Source organism: Homarus americanus, unplaced genomic scaffold (assembly GCF_018991925.1).
Source record: "Homarus americanus isolate GMGI-L3 unplaced genomic scaffold, GMGI_Hamer_2.0 scaffold33468, whole genome shotgun sequence".
NCBI lineage: Eukaryota > Metazoa > Arthropoda > Malacostraca > Decapoda > Nephropidae > Homarus > Homarus americanus.
The window spans coordinates 9734553-9755426 of record NW_024714177.1 but is presented as its reverse complement, the minus strand read 5'-3'; the positions used below and the strand labels follow the sequence as shown (position 1 = coordinate 9755426).

At 41.1% G+C, this 20874-nt stretch overlaps 1 protein-coding gene across 1 annotated transcript; it reads left to right on the top strand.

Moving 5' to 3' along the window:
* LOC121878127 lies at positions 1 to 20874 on the top strand. Its single transcript, XM_042384133.1, has 7 exons — positions 1 to 108; positions 12341 to 12607; positions 14732 to 14932; positions 15620 to 15815; positions 17643 to 17888; positions 18576 to 18620; positions 19744 to 20874. The coding sequence occupies exons 1-7, from the start codon at positions 66 to 68 to the stop codon at positions 20003 to 20005; spliced, it is 1260 nt and encodes a 419-aa protein (XP_042240067.1). The 5' UTR covers positions 1 to 65; the 3' UTR covers positions 20006 to 20874.

Here is a 20874-nt window from a genome sequence, read left to right as displayed (position 1 = left end):
GGCAGTTTGCAAGGTTCTCCGATACGAGAGGTTTCCACGGAGAGGCGACTCGTGTCAGTGTGAAGATGTGGTCCATTGTGGTAGTACCGTTCGTCTTGGTGGTCACTGGTATGTATAAGTTATTATGTTGGCCGAGTTCACTTGCAAAGTCGAAGAATCAGACCCCTATGCGTCCTTCTGGTAGTCAGCGGTCTACTGGGTAACCTCAAAGTTGTCTAACATAATGTAGCCTACACCCAAAAGTTCCGTGTGAAAACTATTCTATTTTAGTGAGTGAGGTCGGCTGTAATACTTGTTTTTAAGATGTAATTTAATTTTCATGTATACTTACTAAATGTTACTTAGAGACACACATTAATTTGAATGTCATCGACCTAAACTTACATTTAACCATTGTAGTTGTGATGTCACTGAGTACCGAAAAAAAAATTTTTCTGTCATTTACTGTAAGGTCGTTTTCCACATAACCGTTGTTTAGCTGTTCACCCGACCGTGGTGAGATTATAATTACTGATAAAAGTGGAAGAATATTAACAAAGGAAGATTATAATTTCTCTTTATTCGTATGATATTGTGTTGTCGTTATTTTTTTAATAGTTTGCTCATTCTTGTTTACATAATTTTCAGACAGTTGGAATTATACAAGTTTCCAGTGTAGTGACAGTTTCATAATGTGGTGATTAGGCAAATCTTATGATGTCTTTTATAACAGTTAAGGAGACAAATGGTAAAAGGTGTGACACTTAAGAACAATAGACAATTTAGATGATAAAGTTTGAATCCAATGTGATGAAGTAATCATTAGTTTCACCATGACACTTAAAAAAAAAACATTCTACTGATCAATATTTTTATCCTAATCTTTTTAGCTTATCTCACTGGTATTAACACACACACACACAAGGCCCACGTGACACACACCCTGGGTTGACTCGTAATTCCTTGTTGTACCATTGTTGTACTACAGAAACGTAGCTTGAGTATAGGTCATGTTATCAGGGCACACACCCTCATGTGTAACCTCTCATTGTTAGTCACAATGAGTGTACAAGTTTACAGGTTTTTCTCAAAATCTTTGTGTCTTGTTAGTAAAGACGTGTTTTTCGTGTATATCATCTACGTCTCTATCTGTATTCCTATTACTGTGGTCTACTGTGACTCACATCTCACTCAATACAGACGGGAGCAGGTCTATTACGTCTGGGACCCATTAAACCGCTCACCTTATGGATATGTAAAATAAGATTAAATTTTGCTGATCATAAGCAACGTGTTTATTTACATATTCAATAATTACTTACGATCTCATTTTCATGTTGCACTTGTGACGTCACTCGACTCCGAGTGTTGCATTAATAACTTCTTGAGGGCTAAAAGTGCCACGATCCTCACCAGCTGTTTCAGTTTCTATCAGCTGTGACGTCACTATCGGTAAAAACTATTATTCGAACGACAAGAAATTCCATTGGGATTTTATACACGAAATTTTCACGCAGTTCGTGCTAATTTGATAAAAGTATTTCAATAAGGCTGAGAAAAGATTATCGAGTGAAAATCTGTCAATGCCTCGCTTATTGTGGCGTTTGGGATGTAATGAGCGAATTACGTCATCATTATACGAACATAAGAACATAAGAATGGAGGAAACTGCAGCGGGCCTATTGGCCCATACTGGGCAGTCCCGTTTACACCCAACCCCTATTGTTCATATGAGCATCCAACCTATGTTTGAAGCTATCCAGCGTATTCGAGTTAATGATGATATTTGGTAACTTGTTCCATTCATCCACTACTCTGTTTCCAAACCAGTGTTTACCTATTTCACGCCTAAATCTAAATTTGTCTAATTTAAAACCATTGTTACGAGTTCGCTCCTGGTTGGATAATTTGAGTACCTTTGTAATGTCCCCTTTGTTTAGCCCTGCCTTCCACTTATACACCTCTATCAGGTCGCCCCTCGCTCTACGTCTCTCGAGGGAGTGCAAATTAAGATGCTTTAACCTGTCTCTATACTCAAGGTTCCTAATGCCCGGGATTAGTCTTGTCATTCTCCTCTGAATTCTTTCCAAGGATTCTATATCCATTCTGTAATACGGTGACCAGAACTGAACTGAACTGTGTAATCCAGGTGTGGTCTCACAAGAGCAAGATACAGTTTTAGGATGACCTCGCTAGTCTTGTAACTAACACTCCTTTGTATGAACCCAAGTACTTTATTAGCCTTGTTACGAGCAAAAACACATTGTTTACTTGGCTTAAGGTTCCTACTTATCATTACTCCTAAATCTCTCTCGCAGTCGGATTTCTCTATGGCATCGTTGTTCATCTGGTATCTGGTTTCCCTGTTTACATCTCCTATACTGAGTACTTTACATTTGTCGACATTGAATTTCATCTGCCATTTTTCAGACCATTGGAAAAATTTGTTTAGATCTTCCTGTAGTTTTGCGAGTCCTCGTCAGATTTGATAACACGTCCTATTTTAGTGTCATCAGCAAATTTACTTATGTTGCTGTCTATGCCGATATCTATGTCGTTTATGTATATAATAAACAATAATGGTCCAAGTACTGAGCCTTGGGGAACTCCACTTGTGACGTTGCTCCAATGGGACTTAGTGCCGTTAATGCTCACTCGCTGTTTCCTGTCCTGTAACCACGCCCTAATCCATTTAAGGATGTCACCTTTGATGCCATGAGCTTCTACCTTTCTAATTAGTCTTTCGTGGGGGACTCTGTCGAAGGCTTTGCTAAAGTCGAGATATACCACATCATAATTGTGCCCCTCGTCCACTGATTCGAAAACTGATGAAAAGAATGTTAATAGATTAGTTAGGCAAGAACGTCCGCTTGTGAAGCCATGCTGGGAATCATTGATCAATCCGTGCTTCTCCAGGTGATTTCGAATAGAGTTTGAAATGATTGCTTCCAGTAATTTGCCTACTATTGATGTTAGACTGATTGGGCGGTAGTTAGAGGATAGTAATCTATCCCCCTTCTTGAAAATCGGTATTACATTCGCTATCCTCCAGGATTCTGGTACTACACCTGTTTTTAAGGACATGTTAAACAACTTTGCTAAGGGCATACTAAGCTCTTCCTTACATTCCTTTAATACTCTGGCAAATATCTCATCGGGACCAGGTGACTTATTAGGCTTTAGTTTGTCTACTTGCTTACTAACATCGTTACTAGTCACTACTATCTCACTTAATTTGTTTTCTTCACTATCTCTGAATAGAGTCGGTGCCTCGGGTATCATGTTTAAATTTTCGGTGGTGAAAACTGTTTGTCTCACCGGGTACGCTCTTTACCTCCTCTGCTGGCTATTTTTTTTTTCGACACAGGAGAAATCTATCGGATTCTTTGGTGCGTAGAGGAGAGAAAGTGACGTGTGGTGTGTGTGTGGTGTGTGTGTGGTGTGTGAAAGCATGACCATGCAACGGGGCTTGGAGAATATTCTTTACTCACAGTATATCGTATGACTGACGTCACGAGAATTATAGTATTTTACTTCATTGATGATGTCAATACACACACACACACACACACACACACACACACACACACACACACACACACACACTTTACTCAGGTTGTTGATGGAAGTAATGTGTTCCGCAACATGAGATACTAAAAAAAAAATTGCAACAAATATCTATATTCTAATTGTTCATTAGAGATATTAGGTATGAAAAAAATGAAACATACAATTTGTATTTCTCCCATATAAGTATTCAGTGAAATGTTCCGACTTATATTGTGACCCGAATATCTTCCACTAGCACGGAGTTGGTCCCTTATATGTTGTGAATGACCTGTTGTAGTTATAAATGGACTAAGTCACAACAAAACAATGTTGTATAATAATACAAACATCTCATACTGCAACGGGTGAGGACAATTATAGATCAAATTGGTCTCCGTACTAACAGGTTTCAACTAAATCCGACCATTAGGACTAAGGTCCACTGGTACTGGACCTCACTACTGATGACTGTTTTTGGCTGAGTTAGGACTTATTAGGACTGGCACCCACTCGACCAGTCATTGTCGTGGTAGAAATTACAGTAAGATTTTCTTACGCCAGTCCTATGCTCGTAACCTCATTCTGGACACCACTAAAGTGACATGTTGCAAATTGCAACTCACCCCGACTCATTTCTGCCTCAGGCTGCAAGACTGAAGGCAATGGTTATCTCAATGACAAAAACAAAAATAATAATTTTATCTACTAAGCAAAAACAAAGAGGCGACTTTTAAGGCGTTATAAACAAACCAGCGGACCCCCACACCACCTCAGGGTACTACACGGAATACAATATTTATTCTCAACAACAAAGACATGAAATAAGTGACTATTACGCAACAAGGAGACACAAGGTTATGCCTAACGGTAATTGGAAAAGCGAAAATATATTTACTTTTTATCTCACTCTTTCACATTCACTCTCTTCCTCTCTTTCACACTCACTCTTTTCCTCTTTCACACTCACTCTCTTTCTCTCTTTCACACTCACTCTCTTCCTCTCTTTCACACTCACTCTCTTCCTCTCGTTCACATTCACTCTCTTCCTCTCGTTCACATTCACTCTCTTCCTCTCTTTCACACTCACTCTCTTTCTCTCTTTCACATTCACTCTCTTCCTCTCGTTCACATTCACTCTCTTCCTCTCTTTCACACTCACTCTCTTCCTCTCGTTCACACTCACTCTTCCCTCTTTTAAACTTTCGTTCTGTTTCATATTCGTTTGTCTTTTCTTTTCTTGGTCCATACGTTCACTGTGTTATAGGCCTTTTCTCTTTGTCAAAATTCTATTGATTGCTTTCATTTGTTTTAACCTCTCTCTCTCTCTCTCTCTCCTCTCTCTCTCTCTCTCTCTCTCTCTCTCTTTTCACCTCATCGCCATATAATTCTTCAGGTCCATCTTTACTCCTTGCCCTTTCTCTGGCTCACTTTTGCTCTCAGCCGCGTCGCTACCAGGACCCGCTAGCCTGACCTTCTACCGTCCTCAGTTACAGGTGGCTCGGCAGGTACAACATTCACTTCCCAAAACCTGTTTCTGGCTTCGAACACTCGCTGGAAGCCTTCGATTAGGAGGGGATGGTCATGGGGATATTCTCTCTCTCTCTCTCTCTCTCTCTCTCTCTCTCTCTCTCTTCCCTTTTATTCTCTTTCTGTTTATTTCTGTCTGTATCTTTCTCTTTTTGTGTCTTGTCTTTTTTTCTCTCGTTCTGTATGTTTGTCTCTCTGTCTGTCTATCCGCCTCTGTCTGTTTACCTTTCTGTCTGGTTGACAGCCTGTTTGTGTCTCTCCCTTTCTCTCTGTTACTCTCACACACACTCTCTGTTTCTCTTTTCGTCTGAGTGAAAATTGCTTTTGGAACAGAACCTGTAAATTCAGATTGTGAGCACATTACAAGGTTTCCGGTTTTTTAATGAGTACACATATTGTAAATTGTCATTGTATCTGGCTGTTCTTGTGTAAGGTCGTTGCTTTGGCTGTAAATCGTTTTCAAGATATAACTCGGCTTGTAAATAGTATTTGATCACATGTTTGTGAAGTCCTATGTGTGATGTCTCTGGTCTTCCTGTAAATTGGTTTCAAGAGATTTGGTTTTCTTGAAACTAGAGGTTGAATGTGTGTTTCTGTTTGTCCGTGATGGTTCCAGGTAAAAGATCTTTCCGACGGAGAGAAAGCAGAGAGGAAGTTACCACAGTGAAAATATCCTACTCTGGCATTTTCTTGTACCGTTTTACTGTGGCATATTGAAATGGCGTTTAACAGACACTTTTTCCAGTGATACTGTTATCTGTTTTTCAATAAATATTTTATTCGTTACATTTCTTCCTTCAGGAATTTCTCACGTGAGATTATGACAGATTTTCTTCTGAGTAATTTTATCCTCTGGTATGACTTCCGTTCTATTTTTTCACGTAACATTTGTTCCCATATAAAGCAGAAGACTTTGATCAATATGGCGCCAATATATAATTTTCTATTTTTTGTTGATCAGCAAAAGTAAGAAGAAAACAGTACAAGAGAAAGTATTAAAGTGTGGAGAGAAGCTTCCGGATCCTTAATTAATCGTGAGTCTACTTTTTCTTGGTAACTGAGGTAGAGTCTCAGGGAAGTATCGCTGAAATTTAGGTTGTTATCCTCGTGCCTTAACACGTATACGTTAGTTAAGGAGAAAATGACTTACATAGGTTAGAGTAATTGAAATATGTGGATGAAGTAGATGTTGTAGATAGTTATGGTTAGATGATCAGCCTGAAGACCTTTGAGAGTCCATCACTGTGTGGTAGTGGAAGTAAAACCAGGTAGATGTGTTCTCCCATCACCAGGCAGAGTAAAATATGAACGCAGGAACCTCTGAATACCCATCTCTTCGGCCGTCAGTTAGGAAGAAGATTAACCAACGAATCTCTAAGGATCCATCATTGCGTCTAACATAAATGAATCAGTTAGACACAAGTAAAGGATGAAATATTAACCTGGGAACCTTTGTAAATTCCTTTTTGAGTTAGTAAGACAGTTTTCACATTAATATAAGTGAAAATAATGGACGTAACCTTTGAAAAGTCAACACCGTGTGGCAATTTCAGTGTAAGAGACAGTTGCTTTATCACATCACCAGTAATGAATAAAACATAAAAGTAGGAACCTTTGATCAGTGGATAACAGGTCTTGGGGGTGAGGAGGAAGGGGGAGAAACACCGTTACCTCAAATTGCAGCTCACCGGCAGGCAAAGAACTCAAGGTTGTCTCCATGTGAGAGTTTACCGACTGGCTTTCGCTCCCTCCCTTCTTACCCAATCCTTCTTCTTCCTTTTGTTATTTGCCTGTCTGTCGTTCTCTCACTCCTTATCCTCTGCCCTTTCTCAATTATTTCTGCACTCTCCTTTTCCCTTCCTTCTCAATCATGCTCTTTTTTTCCCTCTTTTGTTTTCTCTCATCTTTCCCCTTCCCCGCCCTATCATGTTATGCCTCTTCTTCAGTGACCCATTGATCTTTCTACTGACCTCGATGACCTTTGTGTCCCCTGGCTGACCTTCCCCATGTCCTGTTCAAGAATGTAGTGACCTCATAAGTGGCCGGCCTCATAGTAACTCTCTTCTACTCGTGTCTAACTTAACCTTAACTATCTTGATCTTTGTATTTACTTCTATCTTCTTTAATCTGTTTTATTCATATTCATTCTTATTTTTGTTTATGTTTATCCTGCCTGGTTTACGCTGTCGACTATTCAGCAGTGAAGTAAGACCTGGCTCTGTACACGAGATCAAGGATCGTCATAGCAATAGCCAAAGATCTTGAAATATTGTCTCTTGCTAAGATCTGAAGAGAGGAAGAGACCCGAAGCTGTTATACTGAATGTTGATGGAATGATCATGTTTTCCAGTTCTATTATAGAAGTCTACAAAGATTCGTCTGCTATACTAATTACTGTGTAGTGGCGTTGAAGGAAACTATGGTGAAGGTACAGTGTCTCACTTAGCTACTAGTGCAAGATTACTCTGCATAGAAGAGGATATTTATTGTCTGATGCTGTAAATTTTATCTCATAAGAAAATCTACTGATGGTTGAATTGCTTTGTATAATAATGAACTGGGTTGTTTGTCACCGAGAGAAGATCATGAGAGTGACATTAAAACAAAGTGGAGTTAGTACAGAACCCTGAAGAACCCCAGAATTGATAGAGAGACAGCCAGAAAAAAAACCCCGACCGTACAGAACTAACCAGACTTCAAAATAACAGCGGAAGAAATGCCTTTAGTTTAACAATAATAATAAGGATCAAGTCTAAACTGCCAAATTGTTCGACTAACAACATACTCTTCACCGCATAAGACACTGAGTTAACTGTTATTATCGAGGTGGTTATAATGTACCGGCTCAGGAATCTCTTCTATTATTGTGATGGGGGAAATTGGGCGATAAATTTGAAGAAAATGATTTATTTGCTTTGTTTGTCTACAAGAGCGACTTCCAGTTTAGAGGATGTGTAAAGGAGAGACAGAGAGACAGACAGTATGACAGACAGGTAAAGTGATAGATAGTAAGACAGAAAGAGAGGCTGACAGTAAGTCGTACAGACGGACAACTCTTACGGAATAGAGTGAGGGAGGTGAACGAGATAACCCGATGACCTTATGAACTCCTGTGATTATAGGTCACTCGTCGGTACTCTGATCTCCCCTCCCGTCTCCCACACCTCTAAATTTTACACCCCCCACCCGATACCTCTTACTCTGACACCCACGACACCTCTCTCTCTCTCTCTCTCTCTCTCTCTCATCCAGCTGTAGCGTGAGAAAGTGATGACATGCAGTAGATATTCAACTCTGGAACCACTTTCACTGAGCGAGACTCGGAGTCAGTGGCTGGTGATTGTAACTGTGGCTTTTGACGGCTTGTTCATTACATTTCGTCTACTTTCACTACCATATTACGTTCCGGAATTATTATCCTAGGCTCGTATATCTCTTTATTTACTTGTCTAAAATATAAAAAACTAATAACATACACTATCATCAATAATGTTAGTAATATTGACAGCAACGACGACTAAGCCAAGAAGCCTAAAGCCGAACATGTGATAGATACCCAGAAGCCTACAAGCGGTCGTAACCAAACTTGAATATTTCCTCTCAAATTTATGTCACTTACGGCTAAAAAAAAACTAATCAGTGGCGAAGAGAAAGTAAATTCAATTCAAGTAAAGTAAATCAAGGTAAAGTAAATTAAATATGAATGCCAGATCACTTATTTTAGTACCATCATGTATATTATCGAACCCATCCACTAACTTGCACGAATCACTGGCCCTGTCGAGCGTTTCAAAACAATCTGTAAACTTTATCGGTTTATCGGTTTCGTGAAGCACCGGATACTGGGTGAGTTTATAATGCGAAATCGTTTAGGGACGTGATGAAAATAAGGATGATAGTGATAATAATAATAATAATAATAATAATAATAATAATAAGAAGAAGAAGAAGAAGAAGAAGAAGAAGAAGAAGAAGAAGAAGAAGAAGAAGAAGAAGAAGAAGAAGAAGAAGAAGAAATCCCCAATAATAATACCAATAAAATCATTCGTGAAAAATATTACATAATGATAAACTTTGAATGGCCAAAAAATATTATAAGAACTAATCCGTTACAAATAGCTTTTATAAAACTCTTGAAGTCCACCAAGTTAGACCATTAGATTAGGTGACCTCGTCTTAATTAATGAGATGGACGTTAACAGCAGGTAACGGCGCCAGAGGACAGCAGGAAGCAACGAGCAGGAAGGCAAAGACTAGTAGAAGTAGCAGAAGGAGACGCAGCCGTAGGAGAAGTAGTAGTAGTGAAAGCCGTTGTAGACGATATAAAAGGAATAATAATAATAATAATGGTGGTAAGAATAGATACAAGAACCACAAAAGAGAGAATGAAGGAGAAGTAGACAGCAAATTCGGACAAGTTTATCAAAGGAGTGGGTGGCAGAAAATGAAAGTAGAAGTAGAACAAACAGCAGAACAAGAGACGAACAGGTAGCATAAGCAGGCAATTGTATCAAAGGAAAAAAAGTAGAGTTAGTACCAAAATTAAACAGAAGGGTAGCAGGAAGTCTATCAAGGGGAATACCAATCGCCACAAGTAACTGTACAGCCGGAGTAATGGGACCAAGGTTGTCTCCACTGGTGTCGATACAACCCCTGGGCGAGGTAGGGAGGAGGAGGGGCCTTGCTGCCCGGGCCTCTTGATACACTTTTTTACACATATAATAAACGTTGTAGTTTCTTAGAAAGTGGATAAGCATGAAGGTTAGAAGTATGGCACAAGGAAGATTGTTGCTCTATTTTTATGGACGTTGAGGGACAAGACTCTCGCCATTAAAGGTAAAGTAAAGGATACTACACAAAGGAAATCCCTCGGTAAGAAATACGACAAAATTAAGCAACTCATGTGACACAGGACCCACCGGTTTGACTTCTGCCTCGGGCAAACAACCCTCATAACAGACACCTGAGGAAATACTATTAATACTCACCTAGATACCTTTACCTTGAGTTGATCTTGGGAGTCAGTGCTTAGAGTATCTGCCGTGTGTATCCTGGGAGACATAACGTTTGCACTATGAATAAAAAAGTTTGTTTTAGTTATTCTGTGTGTGTGTGTGTGTGCGCTTCCTTATTTTTGCATGTATGTGAAATGCAGGAAGACTGACTTGTGGGAACAGGAAGGCTAAACTCAGGAAGCATAAGATATCAGAATTTAGAACCCTAAAACAGTGTGTCGGGAAGCATAAGAAGTGTAACCCTGGAAACAGGAATTCTTACCTTTGGAAACATGGGAAATCAGACCCTAGAAACAGGAAGTCTTAACTCTGGAAGCACAAGAAGTCTGACACTGGAAACAGGAAGTCTTATTTCTGGAAACACAGGAAACATAAGAAGTCATACATTCTGAGATCTCTGAACTCCTGACGAATCAGGTAGCCTGAATTCTGAAAGCCCAAGAAATCAGTATTGTGAAAATGCAGGATGTCTGTCTCTTGCCGGTGGAATCACATGCCTCAGCAACCTTTGTCTTGTGGCCGTCACTTTCACCACTCACCTTTGACTTTTAGGAGTCTGTCCTTCACGAGGTAAACTGAAGTCTCGACTTGGAAGGACAAAGAGAAGACACGTAGACAAGAAATGAAAGATTTGTTGATTGGGACGAAGTTAGGGGTGAAAGGTTATGTCAGTTAGACAAGGGTAGGGAGCTTGATTGGGATAAATTAAAGCAACTGAGGGGATAGTGTTGGGCCAGAGGGATAAGTAAAGGGACCTGGATAGATCAAGGTAACTCAACGAGGATGAAGACGGAGACTTTATAGATTAACCGTGGATTGGATAATTGGTTTAGAGGATTGTGAATATCATGGCTAGAAAGAGATAGACAGGGAAGTTAGAACAGATCGGGAATGCTAAATAGTTTATAATAATATAAATGAAGAAAAAGGTGAGAAAAATGGATTAGGTTAACAAAAAAGGGATACATAGCATGATAGTAGACCACATGGATAGGGGGAAAAAGGCTGGGAAGTTAGATCATCTCGGCGAATGTGGGGCACTGTGTTGAGGGAACCAGGTAGTCTTATGAAGGTGGGGGTAATTAAGGAACGATGCCAGGTGCGGTGAAGCAAGTAGAGGAAGTTATTTGAAGGTCCCTCGTAGGTGAGGTTAATGGGACGAAAATCTGGAAAACACTTTATGGATGCTTAATGGCCAGTGAGTGTGTGTGTGTTTGTGTTTGTGTCCATAATTATTTCTGTCTACGCTTCTACGTCTGTGTTAACTTGAACGTCTGTCTCTTTACTTCACTGTCTTTCAGTTTAGTTGTGCCTTTGTTGCGTGTTTACAAGAGTATCTTCATTAGTTTAATTGCGTTAGCGAATAACTCATGCTACTGTATACGAAATCTTGTGTATATTTTCTTCTAAATAAGATTAAATCTCTCACATTAATTCCAGTATATTTATCTAACATCTAGCCTAAGGAACCTCTCGTGAGATATTGTTATGGGAAAAAGCCATAACACCTGTACGTCCGTGCTTCTAAATCATACTTGTACTGATGTTCTGAAGGAATCTTTGATAAATGAAACTAAAATGTATTCATCTGTCTGTATCTTCGAGTGTATCTGTGAGGTGCGAGGAGGTTGGTCATCAGCTGGCTCCTGGTGACCGACGTCCCTGGAAGGCATGTAAAAGTCGCTAGCAGGTATTCCTTCTGATATGTTGCAATACTTAGGACCTGTACCCAAGTCTCTCTCTCTCTCTTTATTTATGTATCTAGTAGGCAGCTTAAGGTAGTAGGTAGTAGGCAGCTATAAAAACAGGGAGGTACTACCACCTGCTAAGATATTGGAAGCATAATGTGTTGTCTAATGGTAGACCCTGCTGCCATATAGCATCACGAAAATTGTGACAAGTCCCAGGTTGCTGATCTGACTTTCTGCCTCATTTACACACAATTGCAGGGTTTTAATTGTTTCTCTTACTTTGACAACACAACATACATACTATATATCGTTTCTCACTTTTAATCTATTTTTTTCATTTTCGTATTTATTTATGGTTATTATTATTATTATTATTAATATTATCGTTATTATTATTATTATTATTATTATTATTATTATTATTATTATTATTATTATTATTATTATTATTATTATTATTATTATTATTATATTTTCACCCCCTAGGCCTTGATGTGGGTCAGTGATCTGTGCCCGGGTGGCCTAGTGCCTATAAAAAAATAAAATTAAATAAATAAATGCTCCTCTCCCTCTTTTCAGTCTCCGGACAGAGGCCCTTCCGTACACCAGAAGACCTGAAGGGGCCACATGTAGACGTTCAGCTGGTGCCGGAATTCGCCGCAGCCTGCCCTAGTCCTGATGGGTTCTTCGCGGACGCCTACCAGTGCGACAAATACTATGAGTGTGTGGATGATGTGATAGCTGAGAAGCTGTGTGCTGATGGTCTGGTCTTTGTCGACTTAAACTCCAAGATCGAGAAGTGTGACTACATCAACGTGGCCGACTGTAGCGGCAGACCCGAACTACGTGAGTATTGTATATATATATATATATATATATATATATATATATATATATATATATATATATATATATATATATATATATATATATATATACACTTAAAAGTAGTCCTAGACTAGTGGTCTAGAGGTAACGTTCCCCGGTCACAGTCATAAGATCGTGGGTTTGAATCCTGGCAGGGTGAGGTGTTGATTATATGTAGAAGTCCACGTGCTTTATTGGGCTAATGAAATATATATGGAATCTCGTGTTTCGAAGCCGGATTTGGTAAAACGTTACTCTGATCACCTAAGAGGCACGGGTAGTCCCCATTAGAAGTTTACACTGCCATAAGCTCTTGAACAGGCTTTGTTAGAAATATAACAGAGTCTAGAACTGCTATCAAGTGTCCTGTTGGTGTAGAGGTAACGTTCCCCGGTCACAGTCATAAGATCTTGGGTTCTAATCCTGGCAGGGTGAGGTGTTGATATATATATATATATATATATATATATATATATATATATATATATATATATATATATAGCGTTGTTATGGTGGCATGTTTGTGTTTCCATATGCGTTTTTCTGTACATGTTAACCTGTTTGTGTTTGTGTTTATATTACAAACTGACCGTAATTTCAAAACCTTTAGGATCCAACACGTACACACGGTAAAAATAAAAGTACTGTATTCGGTCTGACGGGTCCGATGAATTTCGGAATGGTCAATATGACTCGTGTTGTCTCGGTAGGGTTATCAAAAACCTTCGTCCATGGTGTCATATTGTTTCATATAAAGTGTGGATAGCTATTTTTTTTACCGTTTGTACTATAACCACCCCACACACATAAAACACTAACCGCTTCACAAACACATACACTAACTACCCAGCATACACTAACCACACACACACACACACACACACACACACACACACACACACACACACACACACTTAACCACCCCACATACACAACATAACCACCCCACATACACAACACAATAACCACCCCACATACACCACACACTAACCACCCCACATACACCACACACTAACCACCCCACACACACCACACACTAACCACCCCACACACCACACACCCCACATACACCACACACTAACCACATACACCACATAACCACACATACACCACACAATAACCACCCCCACATACACCACACAACCACTCCACATACACCACACACTAACCACCCCCATACACCACACTAACCACCCCACATACACCACACTAACCACCCCACTACACCACACACTAACCACCCCACATACACCACACACTAACCACCCCACATACACACTAACCACCCCACATACACACAACACACCCCACACACCACACTAACCACCCCACATACACCACACACATAACCACCCCACATACACCTAACCACCACCACTACACCACACACTAACCACCCCCACATACACCACACACCACTACACACACACTACCCACACACACACACACTAACCACCCACATACACCACACACTAACCACCCACATACCACACACTAACCACCACCACATACACCACACACTAACCACCCCACACCACACCCACACATACACCACACACTAACCACCCCACACCACACACTAACCACCCCACATACACCACACTAACCACCCCCACATACACCACACTAACCCCCCACATACACCACACACTAACCACCCCACATACACCACACACTAACCACCCCACATACACCACACACACACACACCACATCACATACACCACACACTAACCCACATACACCACACAACCACCCCCACACACACACTAGCCACCCCACATACACCACACACTAACCACCCCACCACATACACACACACACTAACCACCCCCACATACACACACACACTATACCCCCACATACACAACACACTAACCACCCCACATACACAACACACTAACCACCCCACATACACCACACACTAACCACCCCACATACACAACACACTAACCACCCCCACATACACAACACACTAACCACCCCACATACACCACACACTAACCACATCACATACACCACACACACTAACCACACCACATACAACACCACACACTAAACCATTTAGATTAACTTAACTTTTCTCTCTCCTTGCACCCGACAGAGCCTCCCATCTCATCCGATGTGTGCCCCCGAAAGAATGGGTATTTCCCTCATCCGGACCCGACAGTGTGCGACAAATTCTACTTCTGTAATGCTGGGGATGGTAATCTGGTCACTTGTCCTGAAGGTCTGGTGTTTAGCTTGAAAACCAATAACTGTGTGTGGCCCGATGCGGCTAATAGAACTGGTTGTTCCGCTCAGGGTAAGTGTAGTTAGTGTTGTTCTCTTATCTGTCACTAATGTCTGCTTTCTGTTTTTTTTTCTCTGTATGTTTGATGTTTTATTTCTGTTCTGTCTGTTTCTGTTTGTATACCTTTACGCTTTGTTTATGTGTGTTTCTGTTTGTACGTCTGTCTCTTTTTACCTTCCCTTCTGTTTATCTTTTTGTATTTAACTTTGTTTGCCTTCCTGAGAGTCTATCTATCTGTCTCACTGTCTCTTTGTTTGCTTATTTTTCTATTTTAATTTCTTTGTTTGATTACCTATTTATATATGCCTGTCTCTCTGTCTCCTTGATCCTTTCTCCTCTATATACTTAGAGACCTACCTTAAGGAGAATTAAAGAACAAACACAATTGCTACATTTTGAAACTTTTTTGTTCTGACATTTTTGTATTTTTGGGTCAGTTTAGAAAAAACGTGATAGATACAAGTAATGATAATTTGTACAGTACCGTAGAAGCTACAGTATATGTGGAGCCAATGTACATTACTGGGTTAAGTCATCTTCCTGTACACATGAAGAGACGAGACATTGAGAGGTATTTATCTCGCCGAAAGTAAATACACATGAATTCTCAGTTTACGATGGTTAGGTTAAGTTAGGTTAGGTTAAATTAGGTTAAGTTAGGTTAGATTGATTCGGATAATATCGTGTTTCGTCTTACAGGTCTCTTGGAGTTCGATTGCCCAAAGGTGCCACACAACATAGCCGTCAGTCACCCCCGCTACGCAGATCCCCTCGACTGCCAGTTCTTCTATGTGTGCCTCAACGGCAATAGCCCCCGCAGAAATGGTTGTAATCTCGGCCAAGTCTTCAGCTCCAGCATCTCCGCTTGTACCTCACCTCTTGACGTGCCTGAGTGGTAGGTAGTCTTGAGACAGTTCTTTTCCTTTATTCTTGCAAGACCTTAGGAATTGTGTATCTTAGTTTAACTTCGTATAGATTAATAAATTTCCTAACTTTCTTTACCTTAAACCTTAAATGTTACGAGAGTAATACGACATTCAGTTTCAACCTGCTGCTCTCTCTGTGGATCTTGTGTTCACAATATTCCCTTTTCCATAGTGTCTTAGTTCTGTACTTAGTGATCCCATGACAACCCAGGCTATCACCCCCTACGCTACACCGCTCATTACTCCACCCCGTGTTGAGATCACAACAGCATATGAGTCATTTATCACAGAGTGGCGACCTTCACTACCACAATGACCTGGCAGACACACCCCTCCCACCCTTAAACTACCACAGTGACCTGGCAAACACACCCCTCCCACCTTTAAACTACCACAGTGACCTGGCAGACACACCCCTCCCACCCATCACTACCACAATGACCTGGCAGGCACACACCTACCACCCTTCACTACCACAATGACCTGGCAGACACACCCCTACCACCCCATAAACTACCACAGTGACCTGGCAAACACACCCCTCCCACCTTTAAACTACACAGTGACCTGGCAGTGACCTGGCAGGCACACACCTCCCACCCTTCACTACCACAATGACCTGACACACGACCTGACACACCTCCCACCCTTCACTACAATGACCTGGCAGACACCCCCCACCCATCACTACCACAATGACCTGGCTGGCACACCCTCCACCTTCATTACCACAATGACCTGGCAGACACACCCCTCCCCCCTTCACTACCACAATGACCTGGCAGACACACCCTCCCACCCTTCACACTACCACAATGACCTGGCAACACACACCTACCACCCTTCACTACCACAATGCCCTGGCAGACACACACCTACCACCCATCACTACCACAATGACCTGGCTGGCACACCCTCCCACCCTTCACTACCACAATGACCTGGCAGACACACCTACCACCCATCACCACAACGACCTGGCAGGCACACCTCCCACCCATCACTACCACAATGACCTGGCAGACACACACCTACCACCCATCACTACCACAATGACCTGGCAGACACACCCCCCACCATCACTACCACAATGACCTGTTGGCACACCTCCTCCCACTACCACAATGACCTGGCAGACACACACCTACCACCCATCACTACCACAACGACCTGGCAGGCACACCCCTCCCACCCTTCACTACCACAATGACCTGGCTGGCACACACCTGCCACCCTTCACTACCACAACGACCTGGCAGACACACCCCTACCACCCATCACTACCACAATGACCTGGCAGGCACACACCTACCACCCTTCACTACCACAATGACCTGGCAGACACACCCCTACCACCCATCACTACCACAATGACCTGGCAGGCACACACCTGCCACTCTTCACTACCACAATGACCTGGCAAACACACCCCTGCCACCCTTCACTTCCACACATGCCCTGGCAGACACACCCCTGCCACCCTTCACTTCCACACCTCACCTGGCAGACACACACCTCCCACACTCCAGTAAAGTACAGGTAATGCTCTACTCTGGAAAAGTGACTGTAGAGCTGAAGTAGCTGTCTCGTGCATCTCTTCCCAGTGCTTCCTGACAGTAGGAAAGATGGACATTATGCCCCACTCCAGACACAACAACCCGTATGTATGTAGATTTGTATAAAGATACAACAATACACAAAATTATCTTATACATTACGTCTTCATTGGGAAGTAATACTGTACCCCCCTCCCCTGCCAATGGCTCCTCACGTAACGACCACTCTCCCCCACACAGCTCCAACTACTACGTCGAGTACTTTGATAACTACTTCAAAACCTTGGAGACTACCAACGGCCACGTCAGTGCAGATATCCTTGCTGCCGCCATCACCTCCGGCTACGATGTTCCCCAGCTGAAGAAGAGAATCGACCTGAGCTCTGGTACAGGTGCCAGGCGCCCGTCCAAGGCCCGAGGCTCCACCCCTGCTCCCCCCCGCGCCCCTGCAGCTCCCACCCGTCCACCTGTCAGCCAACCAAGACCGTAAGTTTTTTATTTTCGTTTTATGTTAAGTGGGGAAAGTAATGCAGTTGTTGTGTTATAATTATATAAACACGAATCTCTGACCCTTCATATGTGTTAACTCCATCCTACAAGACCCGATGACTGAATGACCGGTGACTGACTGACTTACTGAGAGAAATACGAGTATGCTGACTTACTGACTGACACATACTGAAACAACATAAACACACACACACACACACACACAGCATAAACACACACACACACACACACACACACCGTATCCTATCCTAAACATAATTTCCTTAACTGGTGTTCCCACATAAACCATTTTCATACATCTCATACAACAGATTAGAGCTAAATGCGTGTATTTACCTTAACTTGTTCCCAGACTCCATATTTAATCTTATCTTCAAAGACTCATACTACATTAGCTACTATGTTATATCTGAAGAAGAACAACTATGTCATTTCCCTTTATTTACTCTCCCTGTCACCAAATCTAAAAAAATTTATAGCAATTTTTATTTTTTATTTTTTGCTTATTTAATTTCGTTCTTACATTTATTTTTTGTAAAGTAAGAAACGAACTCTCTAAGTTATCAAAAAATATTATCTCTTCTAAACTCATTTAATGTTCAAACTTATTGCCAAGGTGAAGACTTATGGACATCTCTTAAATACGAGTCTTTATCCTCACAGAGAAGCAGCTGTATTGTCTCCCAGCCGTCCACGGAGTCCCCCCAGGTAAAGTGGTGATTTGATCTCTTTCACTCTCTCCCTCTATCTTAGTATTCTACTCTACCACTTCAAGGACGGATTCAGGGGGGTTAGGGATCCGGACCCCACCTTTTCACGAGAAAATTCCAATACTTTTCCTTAATGCAGTATTACTATTGACCTCAGAATATCTCCTTATATCAAGTGCACATGGCTTCAAATTGGCTTCAAAATGCCCATTATATTGGTCAGTTTAAAAAAAAATCGAAGGAGGGTGGTAGGGTAGGGTAGGGTAGCTTACAGCACCCACAAAACCCCCAGCTGGGTGGGCTCGCTATGCTCGCCATGTTCCTCCACCCATAACTTCTTGGACCCATCCCTACTGATATTCCTGGATCCGCCCCTGCTCTCTCTTACTCTCTCTCTCTCTCTGTTTCTCTCTCTTTGTTTTAATTTAAATGTTATATCTTAGTGTCACTGATATAATATAAACCATTTGACATCATAGTATTGAAATTCAGATGTTGGGGCATTTTCTTTAGTCTGTATATACTGTAATTGTGTGTACTTTGTATATACAGGTTACATTATATAAAAAGTACACACAATTGCTATTTCATGAGGTTATGTTGTTATCTATGTATATATGAAATTTATCTTATGATCATGAGTAAAGTTTGGCACTTATGGATCTGAACATGGAAATGATTATACAGGTACATGAATATTTATTGCCACAATATATGTTTTATTGAGTTAAAGAAAGTATATATGAAATTACTTCAAATGAATGGAAATACTGACATAAAGACAGATTACATTACTTTGTGGGCATAGATCAATTTTAATGACGTAACTCCCACGATCACAGTTGTTTTCCCACGGTTGCAGTATTTTTCCCACAGTCAGAATATATTTTCCGGAATCATGCTACTTCCGTCACCACAATGATCTTATATACAAGAAATAGTTAAACAATCGTCCAAAAAGCAAATACAAGAGTAACGTACATGAATAGACAAATGGAGAGATGATTTATGGAGTATAAAGGTAAATGATGACAAAGAAGAAACAAAATCCATAAATAAACTAAAAATTCATAGATGAAAAGTTAAGATAAAAATTGTCATTCTCTTTTCCCTTTCATCAGGCCTGTTAGTCCCACAAGACATCGTTTCGGAACCCAGTCCAAGCCCACAGCTACCGCTCCACCACCTCCTCCTACCCCAATAGAAGAGGCCGCCTACGACTACCCTGCTGATTACACTGATCCTGCTTACTACGATTATCCTGCTGAGGCTGCTGAACCTGCAGCCCCGCCATCCACCACCACCCCAGCTCCTGCACAGGCCCCTCGACTACCTGTCATCAGGCGTCGAGTTCCTCTCAGGAATCTAAGACCAACACAATAGGGTGTGATTGACGTGTTGGACAGACAGCTGATAAGACGTCCAGTTAGCATGTAGAGTGAGACAGGTGTTGTGAGCCTGAGAACATGTCATAGGTGTAAAGTTGTTATGTTATAAACAAATAGTCCATTAGATAGCCCGTGAGCCTACGAAAGAAGCCAAGTATGGTGTGTGAATAATTGGCAGTCTGTTAGTCAGCCTGACAACGCAGTATGTTGTGAGGCTGTCAGACCTCACTATAAACAAGTGGAGGGAGACAACAATGGAGCACAGGTTTGTTTACATCTGGTAGCTGCCGTGTCTGTTAACTTAGGCTCTTTAAAAATACAGTGTGGCGTCAGTCATGTATACAATCTTAGGATAATCATGGCTGCGTTTATTCAGCTCTCTCTTGACCTGACTGACAGATGAGTTCACCGAGGGAGAGATATTTTCTTCAAGGTGGGTAAACGCAACCTGAGAGCTCCTTAGTCAGTGTATATACTTGCTGTGCATGATTGTAAAATATTATAACAGTTACTTTGCTAGGTTAAGAACATGAATTGTGAGCAAAAACAAATAAGGATTTTTTTTAACATTTCATTAAGGTTAACATATTACACAGTATCATTTAAGAAAATAAATGAGAGGTTTAGGTGCTATATCCAGATAAACTTAATTTTCCACTTAAAATGATCACATACAGAAACCTATTTCCTGTATATGTCATTCTGTATGCGTAAATTCTGTCGCGTGAAAATAATCATCTAATACTTAAGAGAACAAAGGTAATGTTGATAAATTATACTCTCTTCATTGGTTTTAATATCACAAGCAAAATTGTTATCATTGTCGTCAGGTAATATTTCTGACGTGACCTGATCCTGCTTCAA

What these genes read in the sequence shown, in the direction of transcription:
- LOC121878127 (XM_042384133.1), top strand. Translation starts at nt 66, where the DNA reads ATGTGGTCCATTGTGGTAGTACCGTTCGTCTTGGTGGTCACTG. An exon ending in AACTGGTTGTTCCGCTCAGG is followed by an intron (nt 14,933 to 15,619) that starts GTAAGTGTAGTT and finishes TTCGTCTTACAG; the next exon opens with GTCTCTTGGAGTTCGATTGC. An exon ending in CGTCCACGGAGTCCCCCCAG is followed by an intron (nt 18,621 to 19,743) that starts GTAAAGTGGTGA and finishes CCCTTTCATCAG; the next exon opens with GCCTGTTAGTCCCACAAGAC.